The sequence below is a fragment of the Gadus macrocephalus genome, chromosome 12 (assembly GCF_031168955.1).
Source record: "Gadus macrocephalus chromosome 12, ASM3116895v1".
Classification (NCBI taxonomy): Eukaryota; Metazoa; Chordata; class Actinopteri; order Gadiformes; family Gadidae; genus Gadus; species Gadus macrocephalus.
The window spans coordinates 11970869-11989749 of record NC_082393.1 but is presented as its reverse complement, the minus strand read 5'-3'; the positions used below and the strand labels follow the sequence as shown (position 1 = coordinate 11989749).

At 44.1% G+C, this 18881-nt stretch overlaps 1 protein-coding gene and 2 long non-coding RNA genes across 3 annotated transcripts; 2 read left to right on the top strand and 1 right to left on the bottom strand.

The window, feature by feature from the left end:
• The first annotated feature begins 9541 nt into the window (after positions 1-9541).
• LOC132469094 (uncharacterized) lies at positions 9542-13925 on the top strand. The gene is made up of 2 exons (XR_009528353.1): positions 9542-10802; positions 12863-13925. It is a non-coding gene; the product is annotated as an uncharacterized LOC132469094 (long non-coding RNA).
• On the bottom strand, positions 10697-14759 carry LOC132469097 (uncharacterized). The gene is made up of 3 exons (XR_009528356.1): positions 14673-14759; positions 13028-13086; positions 10697-10763 (listed from the first exon to the last, which is right to left on the bottom strand). It is a non-coding gene; the product is annotated as an uncharacterized LOC132469097 (long non-coding RNA).
• Positions 14760-15028: 269 nt separating this feature from the next.
• Positions 15029-17576, top strand: LOC132469621 (uncharacterized). Its single transcript, XM_060067606.1, has 3 exons — positions 15029-16070; positions 16154-16239; positions 16344-17576. Exons 2-3 carry the CDS (start codon positions 16181-16183, stop codon positions 17296-17298), a joined length of 1014 nt encoding a protein of 337 aa, XP_059923589.1. The 5' UTR covers positions 15029-16070; positions 16154-16180; the 3' UTR covers positions 17299-17576.
• Positions 17577-18881: the final 1305 nt, after the last annotated feature.

The window sequence follows — 18881 nt, the reverse complement described above, 5'->3', positions numbered from 1 at the left end:
TTTTCGCCGCTTGCGGTTATTGAGCTTCTTCTTCTCCTCCGGAAAAACATGACCGCATTGCATTGTGGTATATGGGAGTAACACGTAGGGAACATCATATGTACACTCACATTTTGGGTATTTTAAGTGCACTATATATGGCATGAAATTAACCAGTGAGAATTCGAACAACACTACAAAATAGCGAGCACCCTATATAGTGCACTATATCCGTGGAACGATTTCGAACACAGCTACGAGCTGTGTGTCATCAGCGTGTGTCATCATGACAGCGCCGCCGGCGCCGACTTAAATCAGCGGGGGCTCAGGGCTCACGCTTGATTTTTTTCAAAAAGATAAATTATTATAAATAATAATATTATAGAATTATTATAAAGTTGCCCCACCCGATAGTATCGACTATCAGCGATCGCTAGGGGGCGCTATCGGACGATGGAAGCTTGTAGACGATTGCCCAACCCTAATTTGAATATCGTCGTCAGATCGTCCTCGATGAAGAGAAATCCTCAGAAATCCTGACTGAATTTCCACGGTTCCGAGATGTCAAAGGCCTGGTAAATGAGTGTTTAAGCATACAAGAATAGTATGGCACATCTGGTATAATTATACTTAAAATGTCTCAATCAAAAGCTTCTGTCGGACTAGCCATCGGAGCTGTGCAGCCCTTGTATTTTTTCCAACATCTGTAATGTTAAATTGATGGACATCGATAAACAACCTATAAATAATCTCTTATGCCACTTAAACTTAACATTTCAAACTCTCAAAATATATGAGATGTATTTCAAACTTAATTTTATACCTTTAAGAATAATTACGGTCTTGAACCAGATTAAAGCATTATATTCTGATCTATGTTTAACTTTACTCCCATCTTTTATCAGAGTGGAACAAGCGTCCAGGAACATGTTGATGCCATCACCAGCTCCAATCAGCCCTATCTTCTTGCCATTGGGATGAATAGGGCCACCATCCATGAGTTCTTCATCGTGATTGACAAGCAGGCCATACCATTCAGGTCAACCAGTTCTCTTGGAGCTTTCGACAAACTCTTTAAGACACACTTTGTGTTTGGTATCATGTACAATCAGATGCTCCAAAACATGTACACCTTTGTACAGACCGCTGTGTACAACATAGACAAAGGCAAGTCCGGGAGAGCCCTCATGTCGCAGAGATTTGCGCTAGACTGTTACAGTAGTTTGTGTATAAATTAACTCAGAATGGGGATAATTTGATTGTTCTATGGCTGTGTTCTAAAAGCCCTAATAACGTCCTAGGCAAACTCATTTTTACGTCAATTTTAGTATGTTGTGGGTATGTATGCAAGTTTGTCTCTTAAAATAAATGTATTTGTTTTTCACCTGAGTCTCTGTAAAACTTTATTTCTTTAATAAATTTGTATTAAGACATGGATATATTGTTGTGTTTTGCTTTTCTCCTGCAGACACTTTTTATTTTATTTATTTTAAGTGTAAGCTGGACATGGTAGGGTAGAAAAATAAGTGTTGCATAATATAGCCGGGAGTAAATACACAAGTATATGTGTTTTAAAACTAGTAGGAGTCAGTTAAAAATCAACACTGTAGGGACAAATCTCTCAGTGTTAAGTAGGTCTAGCACTCATTAAGAGTAAATTAATAGGAGTTATTTCAGATTAACACTTAAAAAAAACTAGTGTGAAATCTTAATAACACTATCAGTGTTATTTTCGTCATAGTGTAAAACTTCAGTCACACTTGTCAGTGTTATATAGTCCCAAATATTAATTTATCAGATTTGGATTAACTCTCATAATGTAACTCTATGGTAAGTGTAATTTTAACACTTTGTAGATAGGGAACGTATGTTATCTGGAATGGTGTTAAAATTGACTCTTAAGTGTTGGATTAACACTGCCTGTGTAGCAGGGCCAGAACGGAGGTTTAACAAACACAGAGTTAACGCTGAACTCAAGGTTGACTGACCCTGTGCTAACTGTGGTATTATTGAATAATACTGTAAGGAATGCCTTTATTTTGTAGCAACCTGATGACGTCTGTACCGGGGGCGGGGTTAGCTGGAGTCCCGTGCATGCGCACACTAGTGTACGGTTACGGCTGGAGAGGAAGCTTAATAAAGACACACTCCGACTACGTCGTTGTACGAGCCTTATTATAAGAATAACCCGACATGGTGTCAGAACTGGGCGACTTGTAAGCGGAGTGAAAAGAAAAAAAAAAATAGAAAGACAACGAAGAGGAAAGTATATCGTTTACGCGGGAATGGGAGATGAGCCGGCAGCTATGGCGCAACCTACACCAACTGCTACGTTCACAATACAACCTCCAGAGCCATTCGATTTTACAAAGCCTCAAGATTGGGAGCGTTGGATAAGGAGATTCGACCGCTTTCGGCTTGCAAGCAATTTAAACGCGACGTCGGAAGAAAACCAGGTGAACACGTTAGTGTATTGCATGGGCGATGAAGCTGAAGATGTGCTAAAAGGGCTAACGCTAACTGCGGATGAGAGGAAGGGGTACACGGATGTCAAGGCGGGCTTGGATGCATTTTTTGTGCCTAAAAAGAATGTAATCTACGAAAGAGCCAAGTTCAATCAGCGTGTGCAACTGCCAGGAGAAACGGTGGATTCCTTCATCACTGCTCTATACGGATTAGCTGAACACTGTAAATATGGACAGTTAAGGAACGAGCTGATCCGCGACAGGTTAGTGGTCGGGCTGAGAAACGTCTCATTGTCAGAAAAGCTACAGCTAGACAGAGACCTTACCCTTGAAACTGCTATAACTAAGACAAGGCAGTCTGAAGAAGTTAGACGACAGCAGTCTGACTTAAGAGGAGAAAATGGCGGTGCAAGCAGGTGCTCTAATGTTGATGCTGTGCATGCTAAAAGCTACAGAAAATTTCCCTCAAAGCCTCAGGCACAATCACCAGGCAAAGATAAACCTAATGCATGGCCACAGTCAGGCTCAAAGGCCTGTTATAGATGTGGAAAAATGCCCTCGCATGGTATAATGGAATGCCCTGCTAAAGATGCTGTGTGTCACAACTGTGGCAAAAATGGACATTATGGCAAGGTGTGCAGAAGCAGTGCGAAATCTCTGAATGCTGTCACTACAGAGGAAGAAGAGTGCTTTTTCCTGGGGGCCGTGGATTCTGGAAAAGACCCGTGGACGGTGCAGCTACAAGTGAGACAAAAAACTGTGTGCTTTAAAATAGACACTGGTGCTGATGTCACCGCCCTGCCAGCCGAGGTGTACCATGAGATTACAGGGGGGCATGATGTGAAGCACCTGGCAGAGTCGACACGCCCATTGTTTGGGCCAGGTGGCAATGTACTCTCTGTCCTAGGTGTCGCCAGAGAAACACTGCGCGGTGGCAAAAAGACAGCCATAGAGGACATTTATGTCGTAAAAGACCTGCACACTGCACTATTGGGAAGGCCTGCCATAGAAAAGCTTCAGCTTGTGTGCAGGGTTGACGGCATCACCATGGAATCGTTGAAACAACAGTATCCGAAGCTGTGTAGCGGCTTGGGTCTTGTTCAGAGGCCCTACTCAATTCAATTACAGCCAGAGGCTGTGCCCTTCTCTCTCCACACACCACGCAGAGTACCTCTACCGCTTATGGGGAAAGTGAAGGAGGAGATAGACCGTATGGAGAAGATGGGCGTAATCACCAAGATTGAGGAGCCGACTGATTGGTGTGCCGGGATGGTGGTGGTGCCGAAAAAAGCAGGTGCTGTCCGCATTTGTGTGGATTTCACAAAAATGAACGAATCAGTATGCAGAGAAAAGTTTATCCTGCCTTCTGTCGAACACACTCTGGGCATGCTAGCTGGCGCAACAGTATTCAGCAAACTAGATGCCAACATGGGCTTTTGGCAAGTACCATTGACAAAAGAGTCGGCCAAATACACCACCTTCATCACGCCTTTTGGGCGCTACTATTTCAACCGTCTACCCTTCGGCATAGCATCAGCTCCCGAGCACTTCCAAAAGATGATGGTGACAGAAGTGACCGGTGGCCTGGAGGGGGTACTGTGTCACATGGATGACATCCTGGTCTGGGGACAGACACAGGAGGAGCATGATGTGCGGCTACATGCGGTGCTAGAGAAGGCACAAAAGGCCGGCATTACGCTCAACATGGACAAATGTGAGCTCACACGCCACACAATCAGATTCCTGGGTCATGTGATTTCTGCAGATGGAGTGAAGCCAGATCCAGAGAAGACGAGAGCAGTACAAGAGCTGGATGCACCCAAAAATGTCAGCGAACTCAGGAGTTTTCTGGGCATGGTCAATCAGCTGGGCCGCTTCTTGCCTAACCTGGCTGAAAAAGACAAAGTGCTACGAGACCTGCTGTCCAAGAAGAACCACTGGTACTGGGGGATAGAGCAGCAGACCGCCTTCGATCGGTTAAAAGCAGAGCTGTCATCCACACCGGTGCTCACACTATACAACCCAAACAGTGCACTAAAAATCTCTGCTGATGCCTCTTCCTTTGGCCTGGGGGCAGTCCTGCTGCAGAAGAGCAATGCCATGTGGTCACCTGTGGCATATGCTTCCAGGTCAATGTCACCGACAGAGCAGCGCTATGCTCAAGTGGAGAAGGAGGCCTTGGCTGCAACGTGGGCGTGTGAAAGGTTCAGCTGTTTCATCCTAGGAAGACCATTCGAGCTGGAAACTGACCATAAGCCGTTGGTGAGTCTGCTGGGAGGGAAAGCTTTGGATGACCTCCCACCAAGAATCCAAAGGTTTAGGATGAGACTCATGAGGTACAGCTATACAGTTAATCATGTCCCTGGGAAAAGCCTGTGGACGGCCGACACCTTATCTCGTGCTCCTCTGAGAGCCGCAAGAGCGAACACAGAAACAAGCCTACTAGAGGACACCAACATCTATGTAGACTCTGTCATCAGCAACATTCCTGTCAGTGGAGATTATCTGAGCAGCCTACGTGACCACCTGAAGGCAGACAGCACATGCTCTGCACTGATGGAGTACTGCACAGACGGCTGGCCTGACAAGAGCCAACTGCAGGGAGTGCTGAGACATTACTGGGCTGATAAAGCAGTGCTGACTGTGCACGATGGACTGCTGCTGCGGGGCACGCGGCTCGTCATCCCATCGGCCTTACAAGGTGATGTGCTGGAGAGACTACATGAGGGACACCTGGGGGTGACAAAGTGCAGGGGCCGGGCCAAACAGACGGTGGCCAGGACTCAGCAGCCAGCTGAATGACATGGTGCTGAAATGTAGGACCTGCATTCAGGAGAGAAGGAACGTCACAGAGCCGCTGATGCCAACGGAGATGCCAGACAGGCCTTGGCAAACCTTGGGAGCTGACCTTTTCACCCTGAAAGGCAAGGCCTATCTACTGGTAGTAGATTATTTCTCGAGGTACGTGGAAGTTGCACTGCTGTCACCCACAAGGTCCACAGATGTGGTGGTGCACCTGAAATCCATGTTTGCTCGTCATGGAATTTGTGAATTTCTTAAAAGTGACAATGGGCCCCAGTTCTCCGGTAGCCACTTCAAAGCCTTTGCAGCAGAGTATGGCTTTGTGCACATCACGAGCAGCCCCAGGTTTCCTCAGAGCAATGGGGAGGCGGAGCGCGCTGTACAAACCGTGAAAAACCTGCTAACAAAGGCATCAGACCCATATCTTGCATTGCTGGCCTACAGAGCAACCCCTCTACAGAACGGTTATAGCCCAGCCGAACTGTTGATGGGGCGCCGCCTCCGCACTACAGTTCCTGCCCTTCCAACCCTGCTGAATCCAGTGTTGCCTGACTACGATGCGCTGGAGGCCAAAGAAAAGGAGAAGAGGAGGATCCTTCAACAAGAGACACGGAGCGAGAAACCTGGAGCCACTCGTACCTGGGGAGGATGTGTGGATCACCGATGCACGAGTCCAGGGCAAAGTGCTATCTACACACAACACCCCTCGCTCTTATATCGTCCAGGTGCCTCAGGGCACACTGAGGAGGAACCGGCGTCACTTGGTGCCACTGCAGACCAACGGTGGGGTAGTCGACGCTGATGAGGGAGGAGAATCACCTGCACCAGATTCAGCTCCACCAGTGAAAACATCACCCAGCAGAGAGGGCCCCACCACTACAGAGACTGTGTGGACCAGGTGTGGGCGAGAGGTTATAAAGCCGCAGAGACTTGATTTGTGATTTATTGATTGGTTTTCCACAGTAAAAAAAAAAAAAAAAAAAAGGAAGAAAAAGAGAGTGACATGTGATGTTAAATTGTTCTGCTTCACTGTTTACAATTACCTGAAACCTGAGAGTTTACGTTTTGAGAACACAGCCTGCTAAAGTAATAGTTCACAGTATGGTAATGTGTAAGTTATTATATTTATATTTTGCATGCTTCAAACAGGGACAGATCAGGGACAGGTCTTCCAGCAAAAGGGCAGAATAAACCCCTTAAGACCTGCAGAGACAAAGGTAGTCCACCCTTTGTTCTCAAAGAAAGGGAGATGTGGTATTATTGAATAATACTGTAAGGAATGCCTTTATTTTGTAGCAACCTGATGACGTCTGTACCGGGGGCGGGGTTAGCTGGAGTCCCGTGCATGCGCACACTAGTGTACGGTTACGGCTGGAGAGGAAGCTTAATAAAGACACACTCCGACTATGTCGTTGTACGAGCCTTATTTTAAGAATAACCCGACACTAACTAAACCAGAGCTGTTAGTTCGACCGCACGGGTTATGCATTAGTTCAATCAACATGGGGTTGGTTAAGTAACACAGGGTTGTGCACGTCCACGCCAAACCTATAAAGACGTGGTGTATGGATCATGGAAACCCTGATCGAAATGGCGAAACGGGCCGCTTATTTCAATGAAATGGAACTCCAGGTTCTCCTGGAGCAACCCGGTATCACGCGATTGCGTGCTCATGCGCACAAACGTTAATCTATTGAAGCGTGTTCCAGAGCACGATAGTCCGACTTTTCTTGTGCTACACAGAACGAAATGTAAACCAATGCATTCTGAATGGGAGTGTTCTCAGACAATTAACGTGCTCCACAAAACGGTACGAGAGAGAGAAAGAGAGAGAGGGAGGGACAGAGAGAGAGAGCGAGATAGAGGCTTCAGAAAGGGTGTGCGCAGATAGTAGTGCACCCTAGTTACGTTTATGCCAAAACCACAAATGCTAGGCTATATATATATATATATATATATCTATATATATGTATATAGGCCTATTGCCTAATAATGTATATTGCCTATATATATATATATATATATATAGGCTATATATATAATTAGGCTATAATTATATTATTTAGCGTGTAATGACAAAATCTATAGCCAAATTGTCGAAGATGCCCGAGAATCTCCGGAGATATCAGCATGGGAAATCGGCGCATCAGATCCATGAACCTATAAAGAAAGACGTCATCTCAAGCGGGAGAGAAAGTTTGCGGTGCTGGTTTGTGTCACGTAAGTACAGGGCTCTCATGTCTCCTGCATTCGGCGTGAGACACACGCAATTCAACCCATGCACACGCTCGAAACCTTGTGGTCTCACGAAAATACGTGACACTGTCACGTTATTTAATCTATTGAAACGTGATCAGGGACACGTAGGCCTATTTTCTAAATTTTGTATTTCAATTGGAAGTAGGCTATTTGTCGTGTCACTAAGCCCGACTTCCAAACTAAGGTTCTGTCCGGGAGCGTTCTCCCTAATGTCCCCTATAGAGCTCCGTACAGATCATTAATTTTTGAAAATTGTCTGTAATAACTAACAAATGACAGCTTTTGGCCACCCGTTTCTACTTAAAATTGTCTGTGATAACTAACAGTATGACAGCTTTTGGCCACCCGTTTCTACTTTCACCTTTGATACTGAGAAATTGTGACAATACACGGATATATTAAATGCAGGTGAGCTGCTCTGTAGGCAAACCGCGAAGGAAAAAAGGGTAGCTGCTTCATCTGTTCTTTTTAGAATTGTATGTCTTGATGTTTATTTTATCTAGCCATCTATTCTCTTGTTTTTGGCTACGTGAATGAACGTCCGCGTCGATGCCTCGCAAGTCCAGTGTGGCGAGCGGACGTTGCCATGACATCTAGAAATCATACCGTATTTAATGGGTTGTAGTGAGTGTAACATAATTCACCTACAGTATTTTGTTATGTGTTGTTCTTTCAATTGTGTTAGGCATGTCGTTTACTGTCTTGGTGGTTCAGGGATCGCTGTCCCTTTAAGGATTACGAGCGTCTCATGACGTCAGAGCCCATGCGGGATTTGTTTACTTGCAGCACGTTTGGATTTCCTGTTTCTCTCTTACTAAATAAACGAGTCACACAACTGTGTGCTCAACGTGCGAAATTGTATCTCTCACTTATTGCAATTTACACAGGGTTATGATTAATATTGATGTGTAGGGGTTGATTATAACTCGTGAATAATATTGTTTAGACCACGGTCTGGGGGAATACTCGTATTCTGATTTGCTGCAGTGCGTGCATTAACTCCTGATATAGCCCTACAGACACCGGCTAAGTAGTTCCAGTCAGTGTTTAGATTCTCTGCCCGAGCCCGACGCGGGCCGGGTCGGGCCGATATTTCCCACCACTATACTCGGGCCGGGCCTTTGATCGAGCGTTTTTATTTTTATTTTACCATTGGTTTATTGGCCTAATCTGAGGAGAAATCTATGCCATAAACAGAAATATTATAGGCCTTTATTACACGGGTCTTCTCAATGCCGTGGAACGCTCCGTTCACTTGCATGGGTAGTAGTCCGGTGACTTGTCTACCCCAGCGTCTTCCGTTGCTAAGCGACGTCACCGTCTTTGCGGACAAATTATTTCTCTGCTGATCAACACTACGAATGGCCAAAAGACTTGTATCCCCCCCCCCCCCTTAAATAAATACTATGGCAGAATTATTGTTATTATTATTATTATTCTCATTCAACTTGAACATGTGTTTTTTTTACAGTAGTGGTGGAGGGATGACGTATGTTGGCCAACCCGGAAGTGAGCGTCCCTGGATTCCCTCGACAAAAAGCCAACGGCTTTTGCCATTGGATTTTGGATTATTAGAGAAACATTTGCATTTTTGAAGCACCTCCTCAAAAACTGAAAATAAATAAATAAATAAAAATAACTGTGCTCCAAAGAACGAAATGTAAACCAATGCATTCTGAATGGGAGTGTTTCTCCGATTTTTCCATGCTACACAGAACGAAATGTAAACCCATGCAAATAAAGACTTCATGGTCCTAATAATTTAAACATCATTAATCTCCTGAGTGTGTAGGGTGGTTTTCTATTTTTTTCAACGGGGCTGCATCCAGTCATTTGACCGTTATGGTTGCTATGGTGGTTGCTATCGACCGCCCCCTCTAATCCTTACATGGCTCTAAAAACCACGCGGCAAAGGAGCTGCCGTCAATTGTGTTGTTTTTGTCGTAAACTAGGGTCCGATGGTTATAAAATAGACAGATATATCAAGGTATCCTTAAAAGGCAGCTTGGATGTTTTTATTTTCTCAGAAAAGTGGCGGAGCCAGGAAATTTCCATTGGGGTGGCCAGGATGGGGCCAGTGATAATTTTTGGGTGGCAAGCATTTGTCTCACCAGGAGATGCAGAGCTATTTAAGACACATACAGCAAACATCTCAACATTATTCGGAATTCAGGTGAAGGTGCAATAGAAAAGTATTCAATATATTTAAATTGTTCTTATACCTAAAGGCAAAGTAACAAAGAAGCTAAAACTTAAAAAAGAATATACACTTATTCTGTATTCATACTTGTTTTTAAACTGTGTTGATTTACCGATTGCTATTTGTGTTTTTATTTGTATTGTACGACTGAGTCGAACAATGGTTGTACAGATATGCATTGACAGCAAGGTATTCTATTTTAAAGTAGAGATGCCCTCAGTTTATTGCGACAAGCCAAGTCAATTCTCTCAGTGTATCATCAGGAATACAAAACAAGGATACAAAATTAGAAGTGCAATGTTTTTTTAATCAAGTCTGATCACAATATGGATTTATCTTTAAATAACAAAAAGTATAATACTGAGCTAATGTATAGAAATATGAAAATAAATAAAATAACATCCTGAATACAATTTGCTGAATTCCAACAAATGTAAATATGACAAGCATTTACAGCCTGTTTAAATAAGCAGTGTCAATTTTTCTTCAATTCGATCCATAAACATCTATCAAACACATAATAACAAACATCATATCACAATGGGTATTAGGCAGAGTCTGCATGATTAGATTCAAGTTTGAGCCACATTTACACATATCAGACAGAGAATCCAAACAGTGACATCTCATTAAAACTGAACACTTCAATGACTGTCCTTAAAGATCTATCGGTTCTTGATTTGGAAATGTCTGTTTAAAAATGGAAAAAAAGGCATATTCAATTATTAAATTACAGCAGAGATTAATAACAATCAAGATAAACTCATACATTGGAGTGTACTATCCCATGTTACATCTAATCGATTATCTGAACACTATAATCAGCTTAAAACGTTATAGATTTGAGGCCATTCATCCAACTCTACTCCAGTTGAGGTGAGTGGTATGACTCATACCTGTTTATGAATTATCAGGGCACTGTATCAGATTGGGCAAAACTGAAGTGGAATTAAAGTGTCCAGTATGTGTGAAAAAGTGAGTATACCTGGAGGTCCACTTGGGCCGCCACTCGTTGTTGGAGGCTCCTCTCTCTCGCTGTCTGAATCTTCTGTGGGAATCTAAATATATATATTAAAAACATTAATAGGTGTTTAAAGGTCCCATGACATGAAAATCTCAATTTATGAGGTTTTCTAACATAAATATGAGTTCCCCTAGCCTGCCTATGGTCCCCCAGTGGCTAAAACTTGCGTTTGGTGTAAAACGAGCACGAGCTGTTCTGCTCGCCTTTGAAAAAACGGAGGCTCAAGCGCGCTGATTTGGAATGTCTGTATTCATGACGTCATCAAGAATCTCAGCTCCTCCCCTTACTCTGCCTGGCCCGCCCAGAGACGTTGGCCCGCCAATGAGACTCGACCGTGCGAGCGCCACGTGTGTGTGTGTGTGTGTGTGTGTGTGTGTGTGTGTGTGTGTGTGTGTGTGTGTGTGTGTATGTGTGTGTGTGTGTGTGTGTGTGTGTGTGTGTGTGTGTGTGTGTGTGTATACACACACTGTAACGCAAGTGTTTCTTGCCGGTTCTTTGACGTGTCTTGTATTTCCACAACGAGACTGTTGTGGGGGTTATCTGAGCCATGGTTGAGAAGGAATTGGGGGAAAGGAACTTTGGCTTTGACTCGCTGAAGTACATGAACTGTGACATGCCGCCGGTTGCCGCGAGGCACCATCGCCCGGCAGCCGGCAGCCGGCAGCAGGCAGCGCGCGGTTCAGTCGACTTCAGGTTGATGTGAAAGTGGAAGAACCAGAGACGTCGCAGAACCCGACAAAGTCGTTTGTGATTCATAATATCGTCTGGAGGCGCACACAGCTTTTGGCCGTGATAATATGTATTAAATGATATAGATTTCTATGTATTATATGATATTATTTAGATATAGAGCTCCAGGACTGTAACGCAAGTGTTGTACACTTCCTTATTATTTGGATAACCGTTCTGCTTTTGGTGTTATATGGCGCATAACACGTCGGACTCTCGTCTCTGGTATTTCTACAACGAGACTCGTATTGGGGGTTATCTCAGCCATGGTTGAGAAGGAATTGGGGAAAGGAACTTTGGCTTTGACTCGCTGAAGTACATGAACTGCGACTTGCCGCCGGTTGCCGCGAGGCACCATCGCCCGGCAGCAGGCAGCCGGCAGCAGGCAGCCGGCAGCAGGCAGCCGGCAGCAGGCAGCAGGCAGCCGGCAGCGCGCGGTTCAGTCGACTTCAGGTTGATGTGAAAGTGGAAGAACCAGAGACGTCGCAGAACCCGACAAAGTCGTTTGTGATTAATAATATCATCTGGAGGCGCACACAGCTTTTGGCCGTGATAATGTGTATTCAATGATATAGATTTCTATGTATTATATGATATTATTTAGATATAGAGCTCCAGGACTAACGCAAGTGTTGTACACTTCCTCGTCGGACTCTCGTCTCTGGTATTTCTACAACGAGACTCGTATTGGGGGTTATCTCAGCCAAGGTTGAGAATGAATTGGGGGGAAGGAACTTTGGCTTTGACTCCCTCAAACACATGAACCACGACATGGAGGAGAAAGGGATTGTTGGCGGCGAATGTCTCCCGCTTGAGCCCCGCTGAGGGACCACCGCCGGAGGCGGAGGTTACTAAGACCGGCAACGATCCCTTTCTCCTCCTTGTCGCGGTTCAGTCTACTTCACTTTGATGAGGACGTTGAAGAACCAGGGACATCGGAGAACCCAACGAGGTCGTTTGAGATTCATATCGGCTCACACAGCTTTTGGCCGTGATAATATATATTATATGATATATCTATGTAGGCTATATGATAATATTTAGATATAGAGCTCCAGGACTCCCGTGTGTTCTAGAATATTTACAGAACACGGCTAAAGGCTGTGTGCGCCTTGCCATTGCGATGCATCCACTGTAAACAGAGTGCATGGTACCGTGGCTGCAAGCTGCTCAGGGCCACACCCCCACCCTCCTCCTTGACCCGCCTCGCTCCTCCTCATTTGCATTATAGCTACAGACACCAAAACAGCGCATTTGGGGGAAGCTCAATGTGCGACTGGCTCGGAGTGGCTGTAACTCTGCACCAGGGCTGAATTTCGGGAACGTCTTTGAATACTGTGTTAGTTGCCCACTAATACCTATATTAAAGAATACATAAAATAGCATGTCATGGGACCTTTAAAGTATTTTCCACAAGGTGTAATGATCCACTATCCAAGTATTTCACAGATACAAAAGATTAAAATTCATTTTCTACAGCATTAAACATATACAATATAAACTTGTGGACAATATCGATGGAAAAGTTAGCAGAAGAGTACAACATACAATGTAAGATTGACAATTTACCTGGGGATCCACTGGGGCCACTCCTCAGGGAGGACTCTTCTGTCCTGCTCTCAATCAATCTTTCAGAAACATCAAAAATAATTACAATAAGGTGTACAGGTAATTTTCCTAAAGGTTTTATAATGCATGCTATATAGTGTTTAACAAACACACTATAAGCTAAAGTATAATATTAGTGAAAGTGTCTCTGGATAGCAAATACAAATATGCCATACTTTAATGTACTGAAAAAACGAACTGATATGTTTTACAATGCACTTTCAACCTGACCTGTATATGAATAGACAAACTTTAAGCCAATTGTAAATAAGATAACCTCATACCAAGCTGTACTATATGTGAGTCTCTATACTGTATACCTGGAGGTCCATTTAAGTTGCTGCTCTCTGGGGGCTCCTCATCCTCGCTCTCTTCCTGTTTTTTCTCCATCTCACCCTCATTCTTTGCCTTAGCTGACTTCTTTCCACTTGCCCTGAAGAAGGACGCTATGTCTGCCTTCTTCCTCTTCATTATTTTTCCCTCTTTAATGACACTTATCCAAAATGCAGCATAAATACTGTATATACCTGACACAATCATAACACGTTCTGGCAACAATAGCAGTTAACAGCAAATAACTAGATCGAAAGTCGATCCGAAGTTGCAAAAACAAATACGTGTAGAGACTAGAGAGAGATTATATTAAAACAATGTACACAATCTCGCAACGTAGTTATCAAATACAGCATAGCATATACGACGCTGAAGTTGGCATCCGATTCGCAGCATCCGATTCGGCAGCTGGTCCACTTTAAATCGGTCCTGATTGAAAACCACTACACCTAGACTCTTCAAATCTGGACTAAATTTTCACAGTGAGGCTATACATTATATAAAACATAGTTACAGATTTGTGAAACCTTTTTTCTATTTGTGAAAATGCAATACAGGCTCATTTTAATGCTTTTTAGGGGTCCAGACTGCATTAGAACGGGTCCTGATTGAAAACCACTACACCTAGACTCTTCAAATCTGAACTAAATGATCACAGTGAGGCTATACATTATGTAAAACATAGTTTCAGATTGGTGAAACCTTTACCCTATTTGTAAAAATGCAATAAAGGCACATTTTAATGCTTTTTAGGGGTCCAGACCGCATTAGAACTGATCCTGATTAAAAACCACAACACCTAGACTCTTCAAATCTGGACTAAATTATCACAGTGTATTATGATATCATACATTATGCAAAACATATTTTCAGATTTGTGAAACCTTTACCCTATTTGTGAAAATGCAATACAGGCTCATTTAGGGGTCCAGACCGCATTGCATTTTCACAAATAGGGTAAAGGTTTCAAAAATCTGAAACTATGTTTTACATAATGTATAGCCTCACTGTGATAATGTAGTCCAGATTTGAAGAGTATAGGTGTAGTGGTTTTCAATCAGGACCGATTTGAAGATTCTAAGTGGTTTTCAAGCCGAATCGGATGCTGCGAATCGGATGCCAACTTCAGCGTCGTATAGCATATAGCAATTTTAACAGTTTACTATGTTCTCCTCCGATCTACCTTGCTTCTAAACTTCGCAAAATAGATAGTCATGGGTGGGATAGTCACAGTTATTAGAAGACAAAAACAACATCCATTATGATATCATACCTTTCTGTTTTGGGTTTCTTCACTTAGCCGCAGGTGCCGGTCGAAGCGTCAGGTGGTAACAGGCATTCAGGCCATGCTTGAGCCGTTTAATTCGCTCGGTGCAAGAAGCTACTTCCGTTCTACTTCCGCTCCCTCGATTGTGATGCTCAGTACTTCCGGCACGATGGCGATGTTTTTCACCAGATGTCTACAAGACCTGCCCAAACTGACCATATCAGACGTCCACAGACTCGTCCAAAAAGGATGCGTTGCCCCCCGGAGTAAACGGGAAAAGGGGTACAAGATGTACCTCTCGAGTTATATTGACAATTTTGAAGGTAAGTTCCAAACTGAGAATACGTTATAATCAGAATACGTTCACATTGTGCCATCGCTAGGTAGCTAGCTTGGTTCAGAAAACTAGAGACAAATCGCGCAGTTACTAGTTACTTTTCGAGCATCAGGTTGTTTGATCGACTGTACTGTGTTGAAAAGAAGTCCAGTGTGTTTTGATTCACATTACATGAATGACGTTGAATTCCCACAGTGTCAAATAAAGACCCGGCTGCGGGGAGGGTGACCGTCAGGGCCGTCTGCTATAGGTCCATGCGCAAACATGAGAAGCCTCACGACGTCAGAGTAGGGTGGAATACATGTGTTTAATCAGTTCAAGTTCAAGATTCTGGGGTGTTTTTGTGGCTATAGTTGGCGATGTGGATGTAGAACAACAATAATTCATCTCGAGTCTGTTTATTTTACTTAAACCTGAACTATACTTGGACATGGACACCCCAGAAACCGGTTGTTATTGCTCCTGTTCTTTGGAGCATACGTTTAAGTATGCCTTTTCATGGTGGGAACATTTGTCAGTGTGAGGTAAGAGCTGATTTTGTACCCTCAGTCTAGGCTATCGTAAATCCTCAAGTAAAGACAGAGATTCAATTAGAAAACAGGCTGTGCAGCCTAAATAAATAAAACCCTCTGGCCACAATTGAGGATTTACGGTATACTAACCTGTTCAATTCTGTACTGCTCCTGTTCTTTGGAGTACAAGTTTAAGTAGGCCTTTACATGATGGGTACATTAGTCAGTGAGAGGTAAGAGCTGACTTTGTATCCTCAATCTAGGCCATACTAACCAGTTCAATGCTCTATTAATACTAAACTGTATTATTTAAATAATAATAATTATAATACTAAAATCATGTTTTATCCATAGATCACTTTTGAGGACAGCACTCAGCCACAGATTCAAATAGCTGCGGCTGAGTGTTCTTGTGTGGCTGGAACTGCTCTCTGCAATCACAGTGTTGCACTGCTGTACCAGAGCACGAAATACTCGGCATTGCAACTGAAAGCAGTTCCGCCAGTCCTCAGCTGCACTGAAACTGAGCAGCAGTGGCATAAGCCCCGAAAACTGGTTAGTACTTAAGAACTAAGCAGATTGTTAATGTTATATGGATTTTTGAAATTTGATTGAAACTTTACCCGCTTTCTTGATAGGGTGTGAAACCTGGCAGAGTGAGTAATATGGTATTTGTCTCAACCAAACCAAAGTCGAGACAGTACACAGCTGCTGATGGTGTGAGGTAATATTCATTGTTAAGTACAAATATATTCTGCAGTCATTGTCAGATTGTTTTGTTATAAGAGTTATTGTTTTTTTTTAATTATGATGTAACTGTTTCAAAAGGAGCAAGCGCTACAAAGCAGTGCGGGGGGACTTGCCAGACCCAGATGTCCTGAAGGTCGACGAGGCATACCAGGACTTCATGGCAGACCTTGCACCATTAATCACCACGCTCTCCATAAATCCTGGTGTCCCCCTCGTCAATTCCACTTTTGGGAGCGTTCAAGATGGAAGCCCTATTTCTTATCAGCACCCTGTGCCAGTGAGTAGGGTCATCATCCACCACCCAGACGCACCCTCTCCACCCCCACTGCCGTTACATGGTCACAGGCTGGACCCAAGCACATGTTCCTTTGTGTGCACTCACCAACAACAATGTAATGCAATGGCGCTTACCATCAATTTCGACATGGCAAGATCCATTGAGAGGGCCACAAGGGAACAGAGTGGTAGCGCAGAATGGCACAGCCTGAGGAAGATGAGGCTCACCTCCTCAAGGTTCCGGGAGGTGTGCCATGTCAGAGGTCACAGCTCTGCTGAGAACCTTGCCGAACGTATCCGCAAAGGTGGGGTTCAGACAGCTCTGATGAAGAGGGGGCTTGCACTGGAGCCAGTAGCTATTCAGGAGTATGCCCACATTAAAAACATCAGCTACTGGCCATCAGGATTTGTCATCCATCCAGATGCTCCCTGGCTCGGTTCTTCTCCAGATGGGGTCGTTTTTGATCCCACGGAGGCACCACCATTTGGGCTGGTGGAGGTGAAGTGTCCTAACGTGAAGAGCTACGTGGACTGCGGGTACCTGCGCATGCAGAATGGCGCCCTCCGTCTGAAGCCAAGCCACAGCTACTACTGGCAGGTGCAAGGCCAGCTGATTATCACAGGGATGCAGTGGTGTGATTTTGTGGTTTTTGCAGAGGATGATGTTCTCGTGCAAAGAATTTATAAAGATGCTGAGGTTGCCAGGGTCATAAGGGAGAGGGGGGATTATTTCTTTTTCTATCATTTCTTAATCTGATCTTTTTTAAATGAATGTTTCATTCAAAGACCATACCTTTCGAACTGATTGAAATTAGTGTAAAACTATGTGGATTGTTGATATAGGATCATTGAAAAAGTGTTGTTCAATCTTTCCTTATTAAATTCTACATATTCTAGTGTCATCTATGATGCATCTGGTTTTCATTTCAAGTCCTTTAAAACCCAAAGCTAATGTACATACAGTGGCAAACACAGTGACAGCAAATGCAAAACACAAAATTGGCCTGTCTCAGTTTAAAGCTCACCCACCGCGACAAGGTGCAGACCATTCGGGTGAGAACATGGGACAATACAAACAGACGTAACGCAGCACAAAATAAAACATTTACTTTATTTACTAGTTGCCCATGCCTTCACTAAAGGCCCATTCTGGTAGTTGACCAGGAAGCAGGCCACACTGAACAGTTCATCGATGTTCCCACATATAGATAGTGGTATGGCCTTGTCAAACAGTTTGTTCTCTTTTACTCTCCTGATACACCTCTCCACATGCACTCTCAGACGTGCAATCGCCTGTGTCTGTCTAACATCCTCACGACTCATTTGTTCCTGAGAAATGCAGGCCGGTAAACCTTACAAGGAACAAGGTCGTCCACACGAAACCCTTTGTCCACCATGATTGCCATACCTGGCTTCAACAGCTTCACAATCCCAGACAACTTGAAAATCTCCCGGTCACTCATAGAGCCTGCATACAGTCCAGACACAAAGGTGACAGCACCGTGGGGTGCCATGCCAACCATGGCCTTGAATGTGGCATGAGATTTGTAGGTTGAGAAAACCTCACTCTGAAGGAGCAGAGAGGATGGTGTCTGACAAAATATTTCTGTACAATCAAGGACTACCTGTGTATCTGCAAAAGCTGCAAACTCAGGTGGCAGGTGAGCTCTCACTACCTCTGGAGGAACCCAAAGGCGCTTGCTTCCCAGCAGGCAGTACAGGAAGTGGGTCCATGTAGTGATGATACGACCTGCTGTTGTGCGGTGGATGTTGAACCTCTCTGCAAGGTCCCTCAGAGGAAAACCCACTGACAGGTACATCAGGAACAGCAGAAACTCGTCAATGGGTCTCAGTTTCTGTTGAGACATATCAACAAAAACATAAAACATAAAACTAAAAACATATCAACAAAAACATACCAACAATAAACCTACCATTGTCCTGATGCTGGCAGAGGCTGTCTTGGCGCTGGTTGTGCGAATCATTTTGTGGGTCACAGCAGGTTCAATTAGTCTCCAAAATGCCATGAAACTTCTGTAGGAGGCAAACCTGGTGTAAAAGCGCACGTCCTCATCTGATGCAGACAGACGCTCTATTCCAAAACGCTGACGAAGATTGAGATCCTCCACCTGCTGTTGAAGCTCCCTGATTTGACGACGTAGAGCTTCGTTTTCGTCTGACAAATTACTTGCCCTCGCTCCTGTTTGGGGGACGACACAGTAATCATGATCTGGAGCCATTCCAGTCTCCATCTCCGAGTCCGAGTCTGGCTCTGGGGGGGGACTCTCGGCCCGCGGACGCCGTTCCCACACACTCGGTCTGGGCGCAGGTAGCTGGTAT

What these genes read in the sequence shown, in the direction of transcription:
- LOC132469621 (XM_060067606.1), top strand. Translation starts at nt 16,181, where the DNA reads ATGGTATTTGTCTCAACCAAACCAAAGTCGAGACAGTACACAGCTGCT. An exon ending in ACAGCTGCTGATGGTGTGAG is followed by an intron (nt 16,240 to 16,343) that starts GTAATATTCATT and finishes CTGTTTCAAAAG; the next exon opens with GAGCAAGCGCTACAAAGCAG.